The sequence below is a fragment of the Amphiura filiformis genome, chromosome 9 (genome assembly GCF_039555335.1).
Source record: "Amphiura filiformis chromosome 9, Afil_fr2py, whole genome shotgun sequence".
NCBI classification, from domain to species: Eukaryota; Metazoa; Echinodermata; class Ophiuroidea; order Amphilepidida; family Amphiuridae; genus Amphiura; species Amphiura filiformis.
In genome coordinates, this window is record NC_092636.1 from 26,628,226 (window position 1) to 26,643,944 (window position 15,719).

General features: G+C 36.7%; 1 protein-coding gene across 1 annotated transcript in view; it reads right to left on the reverse strand.

Annotated features, from left to right (window-relative positions):
• Positions 1–15,719, reverse strand: part of LOC140160809 (vitamin D3 receptor-like) — an 85,799-nt gene that overhangs the window by 7,964 nt on the left and 62,116 nt on the right. Inside the window, exons 8-9 of the mRNA XM_072184118.1 lie at positions 9,603–9,802; positions 1,791–2,024 (exon numbers count right to left, since the gene is read on the reverse strand). Of these exons, the coding sequence (XP_072040219.1) occupies positions 1,791–2,024; positions 9,603–9,802 (434 nt within the window). The remainder of the gene's footprint in view (positions 1–1,790; positions 2,025–9,602; positions 9,803–15,719) is intronic.

Consider the following 15,719-nt stretch of genomic DNA (forward strand, 5'->3'; position numbering starts at 1 on the left):
CACATGTTGACTTCCAAACTTTATCACAACATAAACTTCGAAAATGATCCATTCATACTGTCCCATTTCCTGATACCTTCTGTTTGTATCAATTGCCAGTGAGCAAAATACACATGCTCTGTTCACTATACACCTGCGCCGACAGCAAGGTATAGGTAGCTATGTGCACGCTTATTACAACCTCTACCTTGTTGCATTTGATTTGCAGTTCTGACATCTGGTCTGCGCCGGTTTAACAACCAGGTCAAACCTTTGGAGCGGGGCTAGACAGGGATGACAGAATGCTGTGTCGTCATAAATTAAATACAATTTATTACTTTTGGTAAACAAGGGTTGTCTGAGAAGAAAAAATGTGGAAAGGTGAAAAGCAAAAAGAAAGAAAAAAGAGAAGAAAAACAGAAGGGGAAAATGGGGAGAAACGGGAGGGAAATTATGATTTCCTTTATCCATGCTCAAAATTAAATGTTGAGATTAAAGTTTTCATTTTTCGTTGGAAAGGGTGTGCCCTAGTGATTGCGTATTAAAACAAACGTTAACAAACAAAAACAAAATTCCCTAAATTGTTACGCCAAAATAAAAAATTTAATGTTGTAAATTTTTGGCTCTATGTAAAGTTTGGAAGGATTTTTGTTTCTCAAAAAAGAAAAAAAATCTGGTGTCATAATGAGTCAAAAGATGTATGTTTTATACAGTAAATGAAGTAAAAATTATGATGCGCAGTGATTATGCCACGTTATTAAATTTCTAATCTTAATATTTCGTCTTTTGTCAAAATTCAAAAAGTATGTGATAGCTGATTTATTGCTCAACCACACCAAGTATTTAGTTTTGTTTAGTTGTGGCATTAAAATACCCAAACAATTAAGTTTCTGACGATACAGTTCTTTCAGGGACACCCTGTATATAGCATGTTTGTACTACAGTGTCGATTTTATTGAAGGTCACTGGTAAACAAACACTTGATAGTCTGTGCCTCGGGCCAGACTGTATGTGGCTATCACGATGTTTGTTAGGATCGCGCGACACAAATTGGCTGTGTAGGAGACTAGGTCTGTGCAAACAAATTAACGACTTTATAGCGAACGCGAGTGTTTCCAAAAAGCAACACAAAAGCAAACAAAAAATACACCCATTGCCCGCTATTTACCGCACGTAATGAACGACTCTAATCATGTACCGCACGAAATGAACGACTCTAATCAGCTGCGGCAATTCCCCAATGGTGGATAGGCCTATACTATACATGTATTCTTATTCGTGCATTTGACGGACTTGGGGTGTTTTTGTGTTTGTTAAATATCTCCTCTCCTGAGCACATATTATTATAGAAAATCTATCTACTTCTTCATTCGATTACATACTATATACCCTGCAACTTTCAATCTACACAGTGGCTAGATAAACCCTTAAACGTGCGAACAAATATTGCAAAACAAAATTAAAGTATGGCTCTCCGCCTATGGCTCCGCCCATACAAATATTGTCTGATAGTTTCAGACCGGAATATAACCGGCATTTTGTATTTTCTGAGACATTTTTCAAGGAAATTCCTACTCTCAACATTGTCAATAATATTTTTAAAGGCAGATATCTCAATTTCCAATTTTATAATACCATAACTTTGAACTCAATATCTTCGCTTAGGAATGTCCGATTTCATTGGGATGAACGGCATTGTAGAGCAAAATATCTCTGTATTTAATATATCTGTATGTAAAAACTTCCATATGCACAACCTGTCCAAAAGTGTCTCCTTTTGACATGACACATCACATATTCTCTGAACTCACCTGGAGTAAATATACTTGCAGCGATGAGCATAGCCTGTTCATCTTTAGTGAATTTGAGATTGTTGGTCTTTTCAATGAACGGCATCATCTCGTCTATTATATCTACTGAGTAACCACCAGCCCTAATATCAGCCAAGGTCGCAACATCACCAGCTACTACAAAACTGCTGAAGACTTTTTCTTCTGGGTTATATGACCACGTAACTTGCAGCACCATGAATTCAATAAATACTTCTGTCAGGTGTACACACAAAAAACCGAGAAAGACACAGTTAGTTCATACAGTGCAGGGTTCCAATGTGTTGCATCCAGCGAGGGGTATGTCTTGTGTAATACTGTAAAGTGGACATTTTCGCATGAGGTTTTTATTTTCGCTAATTTCATGAGTGGACATAAAATCGCTGAAAATAACCTTTTGCATTACGTTTCTATTGTATCAATATCAAAACCGCGAAATTTAATTCTCGCGCAATTGATAAAATCTTCAAAATCACCCGGGGGACCTTTGGTATATCAATGGCCCCTTTTTGGCCAATTTTGGTATATGCATGGATGGGTCCCTTTTTCAAAATTTTCTCAATTTTTTTCGGAAAATAGCCCAATTTTGCCTCACTGTAGGGCAAAAAAAAAGTTGTTTGTTTGTCCCCCACTGCCCGCTCCTCAGATTAAGGCCTGACCAATCTATTTTTTTTCTTTAATAAAAATAAGTAAAATTCATTTTTTTTTTTTTTTTGGAGTATCTCTGGACCTACATGTAGCTAGAGCTAAATGCTAAGATCTTTCATGGTTGAAAATAAAAAAAAGCCCCCCAAAAACATTTTGTGTCTTCAATATGCAAAGTTATAACTTCATGTCATAGTCTTTTCTTTTAGTGACTTCAAAATAATACATTGCATTTGAAATCATTAAAAGACTATGACATGAACACAAATTATAACTAGAAACCACAGTTGTGTTTGACCAAACACGAATATCTATGCCCGTGATGACCACAGCTAACCCCCTTCCCCTATTCACAAACGAAAACTTGGTGAGCCCCATGTGAAACCCCTTGTTTTAAACTTTCATTTGATATACATGTAATGATCATAACACTAGACTGGCCCACACTCTCTCTAATACCCTACCAAGCCTTCACTCTCATTTATACCCCACCAGACCCTCACTCTCTCTAAAACACCACCAGACTGGACCACACTCTCTGATACCCCACCAAACCCTCACACTCTCTTATACTCCACCAGAAACTCACTCGCTCTAAAACACCACCAGGCTGACCCATACTCTATAATACCCCACCAAGCCTTAACGCTCTTATACTCCACTATACACGCACACTCTCTCTAAAACACCACCAGACTGTCCCACACTCTCTCTTATACCCTACCAAGCCTTCACTCTCTCTTATACCCCATTAGACCATCAATCTCTCTAAAACACCACCAGCCTGGACCACACTCTCTCTAATACCCCACCAGACCCTCACTCTCTCTCTCTCTCTCTCTCTTATACTCCACCAGACACTCACGCCTAAAACACCACCAGACTGGCCACACACTCTCTAATACACTACTAAGCCTTCACTCTCTCTTATACCCCATCAGACCCTCACTCTCTCTTAAACACCACCAGACTTGACCACACTCTCTCTTATACCCCACCCCTTAACCAACCACACTTCTTGTCCCATCATGACAACCTATTGAGGTGGTCCAAGGAACCAAAATCAAAATGCCTACACATTCCCTTTTAAGGGAGTTTTTGTCAAGTGATCAGTTTCCTTGACGCATTTATTCAGGCCGTTATCATTGCAAATACAGGTAGCTAACAAAATGCGGCCTATTGCGCTACACTGTGTTAATAGTTCGTACCTAATTTGCAGTTTAAAGCCTTTGAACTTTGACCTCTGGGGTTGCGGCTACCTCAGAATACATCTAGGGTTATGGGCCATCATTGTACCAAGTATGAACCCTGAGGGCGCTGTAGTTCTTGAGCTGGAGATGTTTGAAATTTTACACATATTGCTCCCTGTAGCCCATGACTTTTGACCTCTGGGGTCGATGTTACTGCAGAAAATATCTAAGGGTCATGGGTCATCATTGTACTAATTATGAACGCTGAGGGCGGTATAGTTCTTGAGCTAAAGCGGTTTTAAAAATTTACACATATTACCCCCTGTAGCCTGTGACCTTTGACCCCTGGGGTCGAGGCTACCATAAGTTACTTCTAGGGATCATGGGCCATCATTATACTAAGTATGAACCCTGAGGCGCTTATAGTTCTTGAGCTAGAGCTGTTTGAAATTTTACACATATTGCCCCCTGTAGCCCATGACCTTTGACCTCTGGGGTCGGGGGTACCCTAGGATGTTTCTAGGGGTCATGGGCCATCATTGTACCAAGTATGGGCCCCGAGGCTACTTTAGTTCTTGAGCTAGAGGAGGGCAAAGGACTGATCTTGAGAAGGAGAAGAAGAAGGAGAATCCGAAGACTAAACAAAACAAATACAATATCTATGCCCCGTTGCACGGGCATAGATAACTTTAACTGCATATTAAAGAAACAAAATATTGGTTTTTTCAAGTCACCATGAATGATTGTAGCATTTAGCTCTAGCAAGGTCCAGGAATACGCCAAATCCGAAAAAAAAAAAATTATATAAAAAAAAAAAAAAATCTGCCCGCCCACACGTCCTCTTTCGAAGCTGTGGAGGACAAACAAACAATTTTTTTTTTTGGCCAGGCCAAAATTTTTGCAAATGTCCCACAATTTGGGGAAAAGCTGTAAAACTACAACAATTTGTGTTCAATTTGAGCTGAAAATGTTGTCATATGACATATCGATGGGTCCAAATTTCTTGCAAAATTGGTATATTGATCAGCCCACTTTCAAATTCTCCCCCGAGACAAACTTGAGTAGACTTGCTACCCTTTCGAACCCGATGTCTCTGTGATATGATATACTTTTTTCAGCTATGGCCCTTGTCACTCTATGACCAAGCCCCTCCCTTAAACATGTTAAACATGCTAAAAGAATTAGCATACTAATATATAGGCCTATACCAAAGTACTAAGTATTCTAGCCACTGGTATACCACAGAACTCTCACTTCCCTGTCTCATGCTGCAGGCCTATAATACCCTAGAACCTAGTCGCTTGTCAAAATAATCTTTACTAATTAATCTAATCCCAATTGGTGTGATATTTTAAAAGTCCTCTCTCCCCTGTTGGCTGTTTAATAGCGACATGCCCTCAGGGAGTTCTTGCTGTTGTCCGAAAGTTTGTGCAAACTAGAAAGAAGCAGGATTTGACACTTGCTTGATATCTCTAAACATGTGGTATTATAGTAGAAGTCAAATGAAGATAAATATACCACTATCCTAAAATGCACTATAGGGCTTGAATCAAGGCTAAACTTGAGTAGACCCCTGGGCTTTGCCAATTATCAATTTGTTCAAATCAAAAGTTCTGAAAAATGACAAACATCATGCACTATTTTCTCACAAAAACACTCAATTTTGACTTCGGGTAAAAACAAAAGTGCAGTGATTTATAGTGCGCTACGCACAGGCACAATGCCTAGACGTTGATCCACAAGCCTCAGCACACTCTACAGGTTGTCGCTGACCACTACGGCCCACATCATTCCATAAACCATTTAACAACAAATCGGGGACTTTGCTGCTACAAGAGCGCACACCCTAAATGTCCCACAAATAACCATCGCAACCAAGATCAGCTCCCCAAGTTTTGTACGGGTTACGACAAGACAATTAGCAGTAAGTTCCTTGTCTAGGGGAATTTCAAGCTAACTCAATTTTTTTCCCACGAGAGCATACTAGGCACCGCCAGGGTTCGAAACCGCAACTTCTCGCACCATAGTCAAACGCCTTAACGAATGAGCTGAATTGACTTTACGATTGAGCTAAACTTATCACATTTTGCGTGTAAGCTCTTCCTATAATTTTAGTCACTTGGGTTTTTTGTTGATGATATATATCTGCAAATTATTAGTAAAACTAGAATGTTCCTTCCCTTTTGTTTTTAAGGCATCTGGAATGAGCGTTTTGAGCGTTTCGACAGTATTTTTTGTGGGACATGAGAACACATCAGACATATCGAATTGCATTCTGAATACGAAGAATGTCTTTCTGATATCAAATAATTTTCATTTTTGAAATTCACGATATAATACAAATTTTATGACAAATTATTAAAATTTGATATTTTTCACATTTTTGTAATATAACAGTCCTAAAAGTAAATTTTATAAATCTAATGATATATTCTTAAAGTGTATATAGCTGGGAGGAAAAGCCGACGATCAATTGAAAATTTTGACCTGTCATATTGAAGATATGGATTTTTTCCCAAAAAGACCTAATTTTTTTGGTGTTTTGGGAAAAAAATCCATATCTTCAATACTAAAGGTCAAAATTTTCAATTGATCGTCGGCTTTTCATCCCACCTACATACACTTTAAGTATAAATCATCACATTTATAAAGTTTGCTTCGAGTACTGTTAAATATCAAAAATATCAATATTTAATCATTTGCCATAAAATGTATTACATTGCGAATTTCAAAAAATCAAAAGTATTTGATATCAGAAGGACATTCTTCGTATTCAGTATGCAATTTGATATTTCTGATGTGCTCTAATGTCCTACAATAAATACTGTCCAAACGTTCATACCCCATCCCTTAATATTACATATTTGAATAATCATTTGAGAGCTTCTTCATATGTTACCCGTTCTGACAAAACCAGGAATAAGTCGCACCTTTGACATCATGATTTGAATACAAATGTAAGCACAGGACATATAAGCTTCAAAATGATACCAAAATTATATACATAGTATCAATACTTTTCAAGATATGGATAATTTTGTAAATGATACCTTGATATTTTTGCTGAACTGCTATAATCTGAACAATAGGCTAATTATAGTTTCATGCTTTACACAGGATTGAATAGGGACTATCATAGTTCAACTGTCAATTATTGATTAAAAACCTCTTTTAATAAGCACTTTTCATGATTTGAAAGTCCACTCAATCCCAAAGTCAAATACCATGAAATTAAGAATTTCAAAATTTGATTTTTTTTTTATGGGAATGTTAACTTTAAAGGCCTAGGATTGCAAGTTCAAGTACCTGGTGGTGCCATCGTGTTGTGCACCTGGGCAAGGCATTTTAACTCACTTGCCTCTCTCTACCCAGGAGTTAAATGGGGAGCTGTTATGAATATTGTCCATTGAGCACCATTGAGCATTTTTATGGCAGCTGACATATTTAACGACAGCAGAATAAATGTAAAGTGCTTTGATACAAGTAAGAGGTGCTGTATAAATACCAACATTTATTTACATATTTGTAAAAAATTCACTGAGTACCAATAAGAATATATATGAATATATTCTTTGAAAATTAATGTGTACTTGCTTTACTAGTTCATCGCTTAAAGCCATATTATAATATTAGCTGAAAAGAACACCCTCAATATTTTTTAACATGATTATATTGTATTTTATTAAACCGACATACCCTGCAAAAATCAAGACCCCAAGTGCTGTTGTTTTATCAAAATCTGAGATTTTGAATATAACACAGGAACCGTCGTTTTATTATAACGAAAGAAATATTAGTCAAACGCATACCCGATGTTCATAACACAGTACCGTACGTACATGCATGGGATGCAGAATGGTGATCTACACAACAAAGGATCGTACTGATGATCTAAGGAGTGATACGTACTCGGCGACATCGGCGCTGGTAGTGAATTCCAATTTTCTTTGCTTTGCCTTAGTTGTTCGGCTCAAAATTAAAAGCAGATATATATATCTGACAGTAAAAGCTAACATTTATGGCAAAGAAATACTTATCTAAAATGTTATAACATAGCCTTAAGGAGGCTGTGTACTCTTAGACATGCATGTAGTAAAAGTGCAATAACTTTGTAATTATTCGCGCAAGACATATAAAAGTATACATTTTTAAGAAGGCAAGACATCAATAAATCTTAATATAAATACCGATTTGGGGTAAAACAACAATTCTGAAGAAAATCACAAAAAAGTGAGTTTTTGGCAATATTTGTAAGGTACATCATAAAAAAAAAACACTCTTTCCAAAATATTTTATTTTGTTTTTAGCTCAATCTTGAGGCTCCATTCCAAAATCGTTTTTTTTATTTTTTTGATATTGGCCTTATTTTTTGAGATATTGACCATATAAGGTATCAAATTGAACTTTTTAAAATTCACAAACGCCTATTTGCACAAAATGATGCCTAAAATTGGAAATAGACCAAAATATGAAAAAATGAGAAAACCGTTTCTTGAGTCGATCATGCTTTTTACGATGATCATATTTGCTTACCTATAGATGATGTATTTATTGAGTTATCGTACCTAAACCGTCATTTTACCGAGAAAATGAACATTGAAATAATGGTCACATTTTGCACTTTCATCGAATCTCACAGGAGAATGCGGCAGTTTTCGTTTTTGTACCTTATATTACGTGAACATCGGGTAATCCACAGCCCCTTGAGAAGTTTGAGCGAAATCCATTCATAACTTGATATTTAAATCGGGGGAGAGAACTTGAAAAAACCCACATTTTATCAGCTAAAACGGAGCCATTTGACCACTAGGTTTTTGTGAAATCAGTGCTTCTATGGTGTTTCCATTTGATGCGCCGCGATGCAGATAAGCGTCAGCGTATGCGAAGCGTATTTGTGCGTTAACAAATTGCGCGACACGTAACGCGATGCGTTGTTTGCCGCGATATGTACCCTGCTGGTTCAACAAAGATTTTCTTTCCTTTTCAATTTCAAACACGAGTGGAATAGTGAAATAAAATCCTTAAAATATTGCAGTTGGAGTTTACAAATCTGGATTTTCATTCCTTGTATTTATAAAAACATAACAAAGTACAAACATATCAAAAAAACTCAATTTTGCGAAAGAAACAATGTCTAGAGTACACAGCCGCGTTAAGGGGACTCAATCTTTTGTGCGTAATTATAGAGGGCCAGGGGATTCACTCTATCATTAAAAAAAATATTTGAAGAAGTCAAAGAGCCCTAGGAATAAAAACTGTAGTGTAATTCACGCCAGACACAATTTCTTTATACGACAAAAATTAATTTTTGTAATCGATCAAAAAACAAACGTTTTATATCAATTTTAAATTTAGCCTGAATCCGTAAATATGGTACCGCTCGCCCTTTTTTAGGTCAAGGCTAATTTTACCATTATGCAGCGAACCATTGTTGAAGCTATTTCACATACATGTACAAAACATTCTAGAGAAAGAATGAGACCATATACTGTTGAAATATCTTTTGTTGATTTCAAATGATAATGTCATGAAGTCGTAAATTTTAAGGTCAAATTCCTAAAACCAAAACAAAACATTCCGACGCAGATGATTCCCGACTTACGCAATTTCATCATCACATCAGTGTCTTTATTATTTATTTGAAACCTTTCCCAAACGTTCGTGCTATTTATGCATAAAACAGCTAATCTATCTTTACAAAACGCTTTATTTTAGTAAACAAAAGGCTAAAGATGGCATTATGAGATTTATCTTTTATCATTACACTCATCCGCTCAACTGCCACCGTGGACGAGCGGTAAAGCGCTAGACGTGTAATCGAAGGAAGTTTAGAATCGCTGGTTTGAGTCTCAACAAAGCCTGTGGAAACTTTTTTTCTTCAAAATTCATGATCGCATTCTGAAATGAGTCACTTGTCGGTAAATCATGTATCGTATCCTTAAGAGGACATGTACTGTACCTTTAACTAATATCGCCTGGTCTTCACAAGATAGATCAGGAAATCCTGGTAGTGCTTTTAAAAAGATGACCAATTGCTTTAAACTATAAAGCGTAGCACCAATGAAATACTGGCATAAATCTTTATTGAACTCCTGCCCACTGTCCTGAGAACGAGCATCACTAGATGCATCATCATCTGCAGTTTTAGTTCCATGGAATCTGAAAAAAGAAGTTGATACCCCTTGTCAGGGATGGTTTTAAAACTCAACTGCTGGTTGATCGCAGACACACTGATAGAACCAGTGATTAGGCCTAGTTTTTTATTGGTGAGAGTAATAACATGATTGTACGCTTAAACCACCGGTTATGACAGGGCGCTGTTGGTTGCGTTTTTGGAGGTATCGCTCCCTTTAGTAAAATATGTATGTATGTAAAATATGAATGGTTAATTATACTTCTTACATGTACAAGTGTGCAAAAAATCCGATCTATTTTTGATGACAGTGCAGGGGCGACTTGGAATGGAAATCAAGTGCTGAGAAGAGCAAGATTTTGAAGTGGGGTCTGATGGAAATGTATAAAGCTCACGTTGGTGGGGAAGAATTTCAAACAGCAAGGCCAAAACACCTTTTTCCCAAATTCAATTCAGAATGCACAACAAAACACACTGTTTAATTAAGTTAACAATATATCTGAGACTTTTAATCAAAAGTAAAATGATCTGATACATTATAAAATACTTATGCAATCAAGTACATCTATTATGAATGTTTGATAACCTTTTTCCGCCTTTATATAAGACTTAACAAACTTGATCAAATGTATTTGGCTATTCCAGTTGAAATACACCCATTATATGGAAGACACAATTTTAATCTTCCACTTGTAGGATAGGATAGGATAGGATAGGAAGCTTTATTTCACCACGGAGGCCCAAATCAACAAAGTTGTTCTTCCTTGGGGCCGTGGACATAACATAACATACAAAATATTAATAAACAAAGTACAAATAAAATTTACATCATCATAAAATTGATAGATTTAAACAACAGTTAAAAATATACACTTTTAGTATTATGGATTTTTGAATAGTTTCATCTAAATTGTTCCAGATAATTCCACCTCTATATGATAAACTACGTTTCTTATAATCTGTCCTCGGTTGAGGGATCTTAACATTAAATTTACTCTGGCGAAAGTTGTAATGATTCTCTGGAATTGAAAATATGTGAGTTAAATACGGAGGTGACAAGTTATTCAAAATCTTATATGTTAAAACAGAACAATTGTACTGCTGCCTATTTGAAACTGGTTTCCAACCAAGTTGATCAAGAACTATATTACTAGATGTGTCCCATTTAGCCCCATTTAGCATTACAAATTATACGTGCAGCCCTGTTTTGGATAATTTGTAGACGTTTTGCTACAGAAATACTACAATTTCCCCAAACAATGTTACAATATTCTAGATGAGGCATGTACGTCATCCACCAGTGGAGCTCCTGCGCCCCTCCGCAGAACTTCCGGTAGTGGATGTTCTGCGCTCGGGGGCGCAGAGAATCCACTGTCGGAGTTGCTGCGCCGGAAGTAAAATAATAGATTTTCAGTATTATAATAACGGTGGATCATTGCTGCGCTCGGGCGCAGAACATCCACTGTCGGAGTTGCTGCGCCCGGGCGCAGTCCCTTATATGTAACGGTGGATCATTGCTGCGCCGGGCGCAGAACATCCACTGTTGGAGTTGGCGCCGAAGTAAAATAATACATTTTCAGTATTATAATAACGGTGGATCATTTCTGCGCTCGGGCGCAGAACATCCACTGTCGGAGTTGTGCGCCCGGGCGCAGTCCCTTATATGTAACGGTGGATCATTGCTGCGCTCGGGCGCAGAGAATCCACTGTCGGAGTTGCTGCGCCGGAAGTAAAATAATAGATTTTCGTATTATAATAACGGTGGATCATTGCTGCGCTCGGGCGCAGAACATCCACTGTCGGAGTTGATGCGCCCGGGCGCAGTCCCTTATATGTAACGGTGGATCATTGCTGCGCTCTCGGGCGCAGAACATCCACTGTTGGAGTAACTGCGCTCGGAAGCAATATAATACATTTTCTTATTATAATAACGGTGGATCATTTCTGCGCTCGGGCGCAGAACATCCACTGTCGGAGTTGATGCGCTCAGAAGCAAAATAATACATTTTCTTATTAGGCCTATATTAATAAATATACATGCGTATAATAACTAGTATTGGGCCTATTATAACTCCAAATTGAAAGCAAAATAATACATTTTCTTATTGAAATTACGGCGGATCACTTTCGGAGCTTCTGCGCCGGAAGTCAAATAAATTATTTTCTTATTTTATTAATAAAATATAATTATGCATGCGTATAATAACTAAACTCCGAGAAGTTTATTGCTATAGTATAACCGAATTGACAGCAAAATAATAGATTTTCTTAGTATAATAACGGTGGATCATTGCTGCGCTCGGGCGCAGAACATCCACTGTTGGAGTAACTGCGCTCGGAAGGAAAATAATGGATTTTCTTATTAAAATAACGGTGGATCATTTCTGCGCTCGGGCGCGTAGAACATCCACTGTCGGAGTTGATGCTTTCGGAAGCAAAATAATACATTTTCTTATTAGGCCTATATTAATAAATATACATGCGTATAATAACTAGTATTAGGCCTATTATAACTCCAAATTGAAAGCAAAATAATACATTTTCTTATTGAAATTACGGCGGATCATTGCTGCGCTCGGGCGCAGAAAATCCACTGTCGGAGCTACTGCGCCGGAAGTCAAATAAATTATTTTATTATTTTATTAATAAAATATGATTATGCATGCGTATAATAACTAAACTCCGAGAAGTTTATTGCTATATAACCGAATTGACAGCAAAATAATAGATTTTCTTATTATAATAACGGTGGATCATTGCTGCGCTCGGGCGCAGAACATCCACTGTCGGAGTTGATGCGCCCGGCGCAGTCCCTTATATGTAACGGTGGATCATTGTTGCGCCGGGCGCAGAACATCCACTGTTGGAGTAACTCGCGCCGGAAGCAAAATAATGGATTTTCTTATTGAAATAACGGTGGATCATTTCTGCGCTCGGGGCGCAGAACATCCACTGTCGGAGTTGATGCGCCGGAAGCAAAATAATACATTTTCTTATTAGGCCTATATTAATAAATATACATGCGTATAATAACTAGTATTAGGCCTATTATAACTCCAAATTGAAAGCAAAATAATACATTTTCTTATTGAAATTACGGCGGATCATTGCTGCGCTCGGGAGCAGAAAATCCACTGTCGGAGCTTCTGCGCTCGAAATTCAAATAAATTATTTTCTTATTTTATTAATAAAATATAATTATGCATGCGTATAATAACTAAACTCCGAGAAGTTTATTGCTATAGTATAACCGAATTGACAGCAAAATAATAGATTTTCTTATTATAATAACGGTGGATCATTGCTGCGCTCGGGCGCAGAACATCCACTGTTGGAAATTAACTGCGCTCGGAAGCAAAATAATGGATTTTCTTATTGAAATAACGGTGGATCATTTCTGCGCTCGGGGCGTAGAACATCCACTGTCGGAGTTGATGCGCTCGGAAGCAAAATAATACATTTTCTTATTATTTCTATTAGGCCTATGCATGCGTATAATAAATAACTATAACTCCGAGAAGTTTATTGATATTTACTATTTATTTATTTTATTATTTACTTATTTAACCAGCGATGCGTTCAAAACAACAACATACATAATTATATACAAAAAAGGAATAAAACACAATTAAATGTAGAATGCACAATTATGTCACAAAAACAATTAAAGGAGGATTTCGTGATCCTAGCATCCTCTTTTTATGAAATTTTTCAATAGATATCCACGAAAGTAGGTTATTCCCAAAATTTAAGTTGATTCCGAGTTTGCGTTTGTGATTTCCTTATTCGTGTAGGCCTATATATCGTAGGCCTTGGTGTAGCCTAGATACGGCGACATGAAACCACGTTTATCGGTTCCTTTAATCTATAACCACAAAATGACGGTAGCATAATTATCCTCATTGATATTGTTCTGTATTGTTCTGAATGTTTTGTGTGCCGTGGATTTAAATTTGGCATTGATCTTCGGTTATGCTAATTTTTGGACCCCCTCCGCTTGTTTGGGAATCCACCTACTTATCTGTTGACTAACAAAGGCCGAAGTTGCAAGTGGTCATGTGTCAATCAGAATTATATTTGAATAGGAATTATCTGAGAGAGCAACTGCGGTTACATGAAAAGTACCGACAAGGAAGCGTGAACGGAAAAAAGGAAAGAAAAAAAAGACAAAAGAAGAAAAGAATGAAGATGAAAGAAAACAGAAAATAAATGTAAAATGAGAAAAAACAAACATATTATATTATATTAGACTCTAGACTCTTTTTTTTTACTTCGAAAAGAGTTACAGTGGATCTTCAAGCGAAAGCGCAGCAATGATCCACCGTTATTATAATAAGAAAATCTATTATTTTGCTTCCGAGCGCATCAACTCATATTTTGTATATTGATAAGTATTGTAATTTTATAAATATTGTAATTTTTATAAATGCTGTATTAGGCCGCTTTGTGTGTATTAGTGCGCTTTTAATAAATGTCTTATTATTATTATTATTACTATTATTATTTTTATTACCATCCACTCCGATAGTGGATGTTCTGCGCCCGAGCGCAGCAATGATCCACCGTTATTATAATAAGAAAATCTATTATTTTGCTGTCAATTCGGTTATACTAATAGCAATAAACTTCTCGGAGTTTAGTTATTATACGCATGCATATTATATTTGATTAACATAATAAGAAAATAGCGTTTATGATTTCCTTATTCGTCTATATATCGTAGGCCTTGGTGTAGCCTAGATGCCGGCGACATGAAACCATGTTTATCGGTTCCTTTAATCTCTAACCACAAAAGGATGTAGCATAATTATCCTCTGCCGTGGATTTAAAATTGACATTGATCTTCGCTATGCTAATTTTTGGACCCCTCCGCATGTTTGGGAATCCACCTACTTATCTGTTGACTAACAAAGGCCGAATTGCAAGTGGTCATGTGTCAATCAGAATTATATTTGAATAGGAATTATCTGAGAAAGCATTTGCGGTTACATGAAAAGTACCGACAAGGAAACGTGAACGGAAAAAAAAAAGGAAAGAAAAAAAAGACAAAAGAAGAAAAGAATGAAGATGAAAGAAAACAGAAAATAAATGTAAAATGAGAAAAAAATCCCAAAAAAAAAAAAAAAACATATTATATTATATTAGACTCTAGACTTTTTTTTCTTCTTCCGAGCGCACTTACTCAAAAAAACAACAACAGTGGATGTTCTGCCTCGAGCGCAGCAATGATCCATCGTTATTATAATAAGAAAATCTATTATTTTGCTGTCAGTTGTTATACACATGCATAATTATATTTTATTAATAAAATAAGAAAACAATTTATTTGACTTCCGAAAGCGCAGAAGCTCCGACAGTGGATTTTCTGCCTGAGCGCAGTAATGATCCACCGTTACATATAAGGGACTGCGCCCAGGCGCATCAACTCCGACAGTGGATGTTCTGCGCCCTGAGCGCAGAAATGATCCAGCAGTTTCTTCCTGATAAGGACCCATTTCAAGTCAACTTGGGTTCAGAGACAGGCAATTTCTTTTCCTTTAAGGGGGTACTACACCCCTGTGGTAAATTGTTGACTATTTTTGCATTTTTCTCAAAAATAATAACACACTGGTAAAAAAGTTATGTATATTATTGGGGCAAGGAATCCAATTATTACACTGAAATTTCAATGACTCAAGACAAGCGGTGTAGTAATTGGATTCCTTGCCCCTATAATATACATTAATTTTGTTACCAGTGTGTTATTAGTTTGTGAGAAAAATGCAAAAATAGACACAAATTTATCGAGGGGTGTAGTACCCCCTTAATTTTTGTACTAAGGCCATAATTTTGTATGTAGGACTATATTCAATTGTGTTATAATTTTGTTTCTTGTTTATATATAATGTATATTTGTTGTTTTTTGCTGGTTAGGCGTGTGCCACTGATACAAAAGTGTATGTT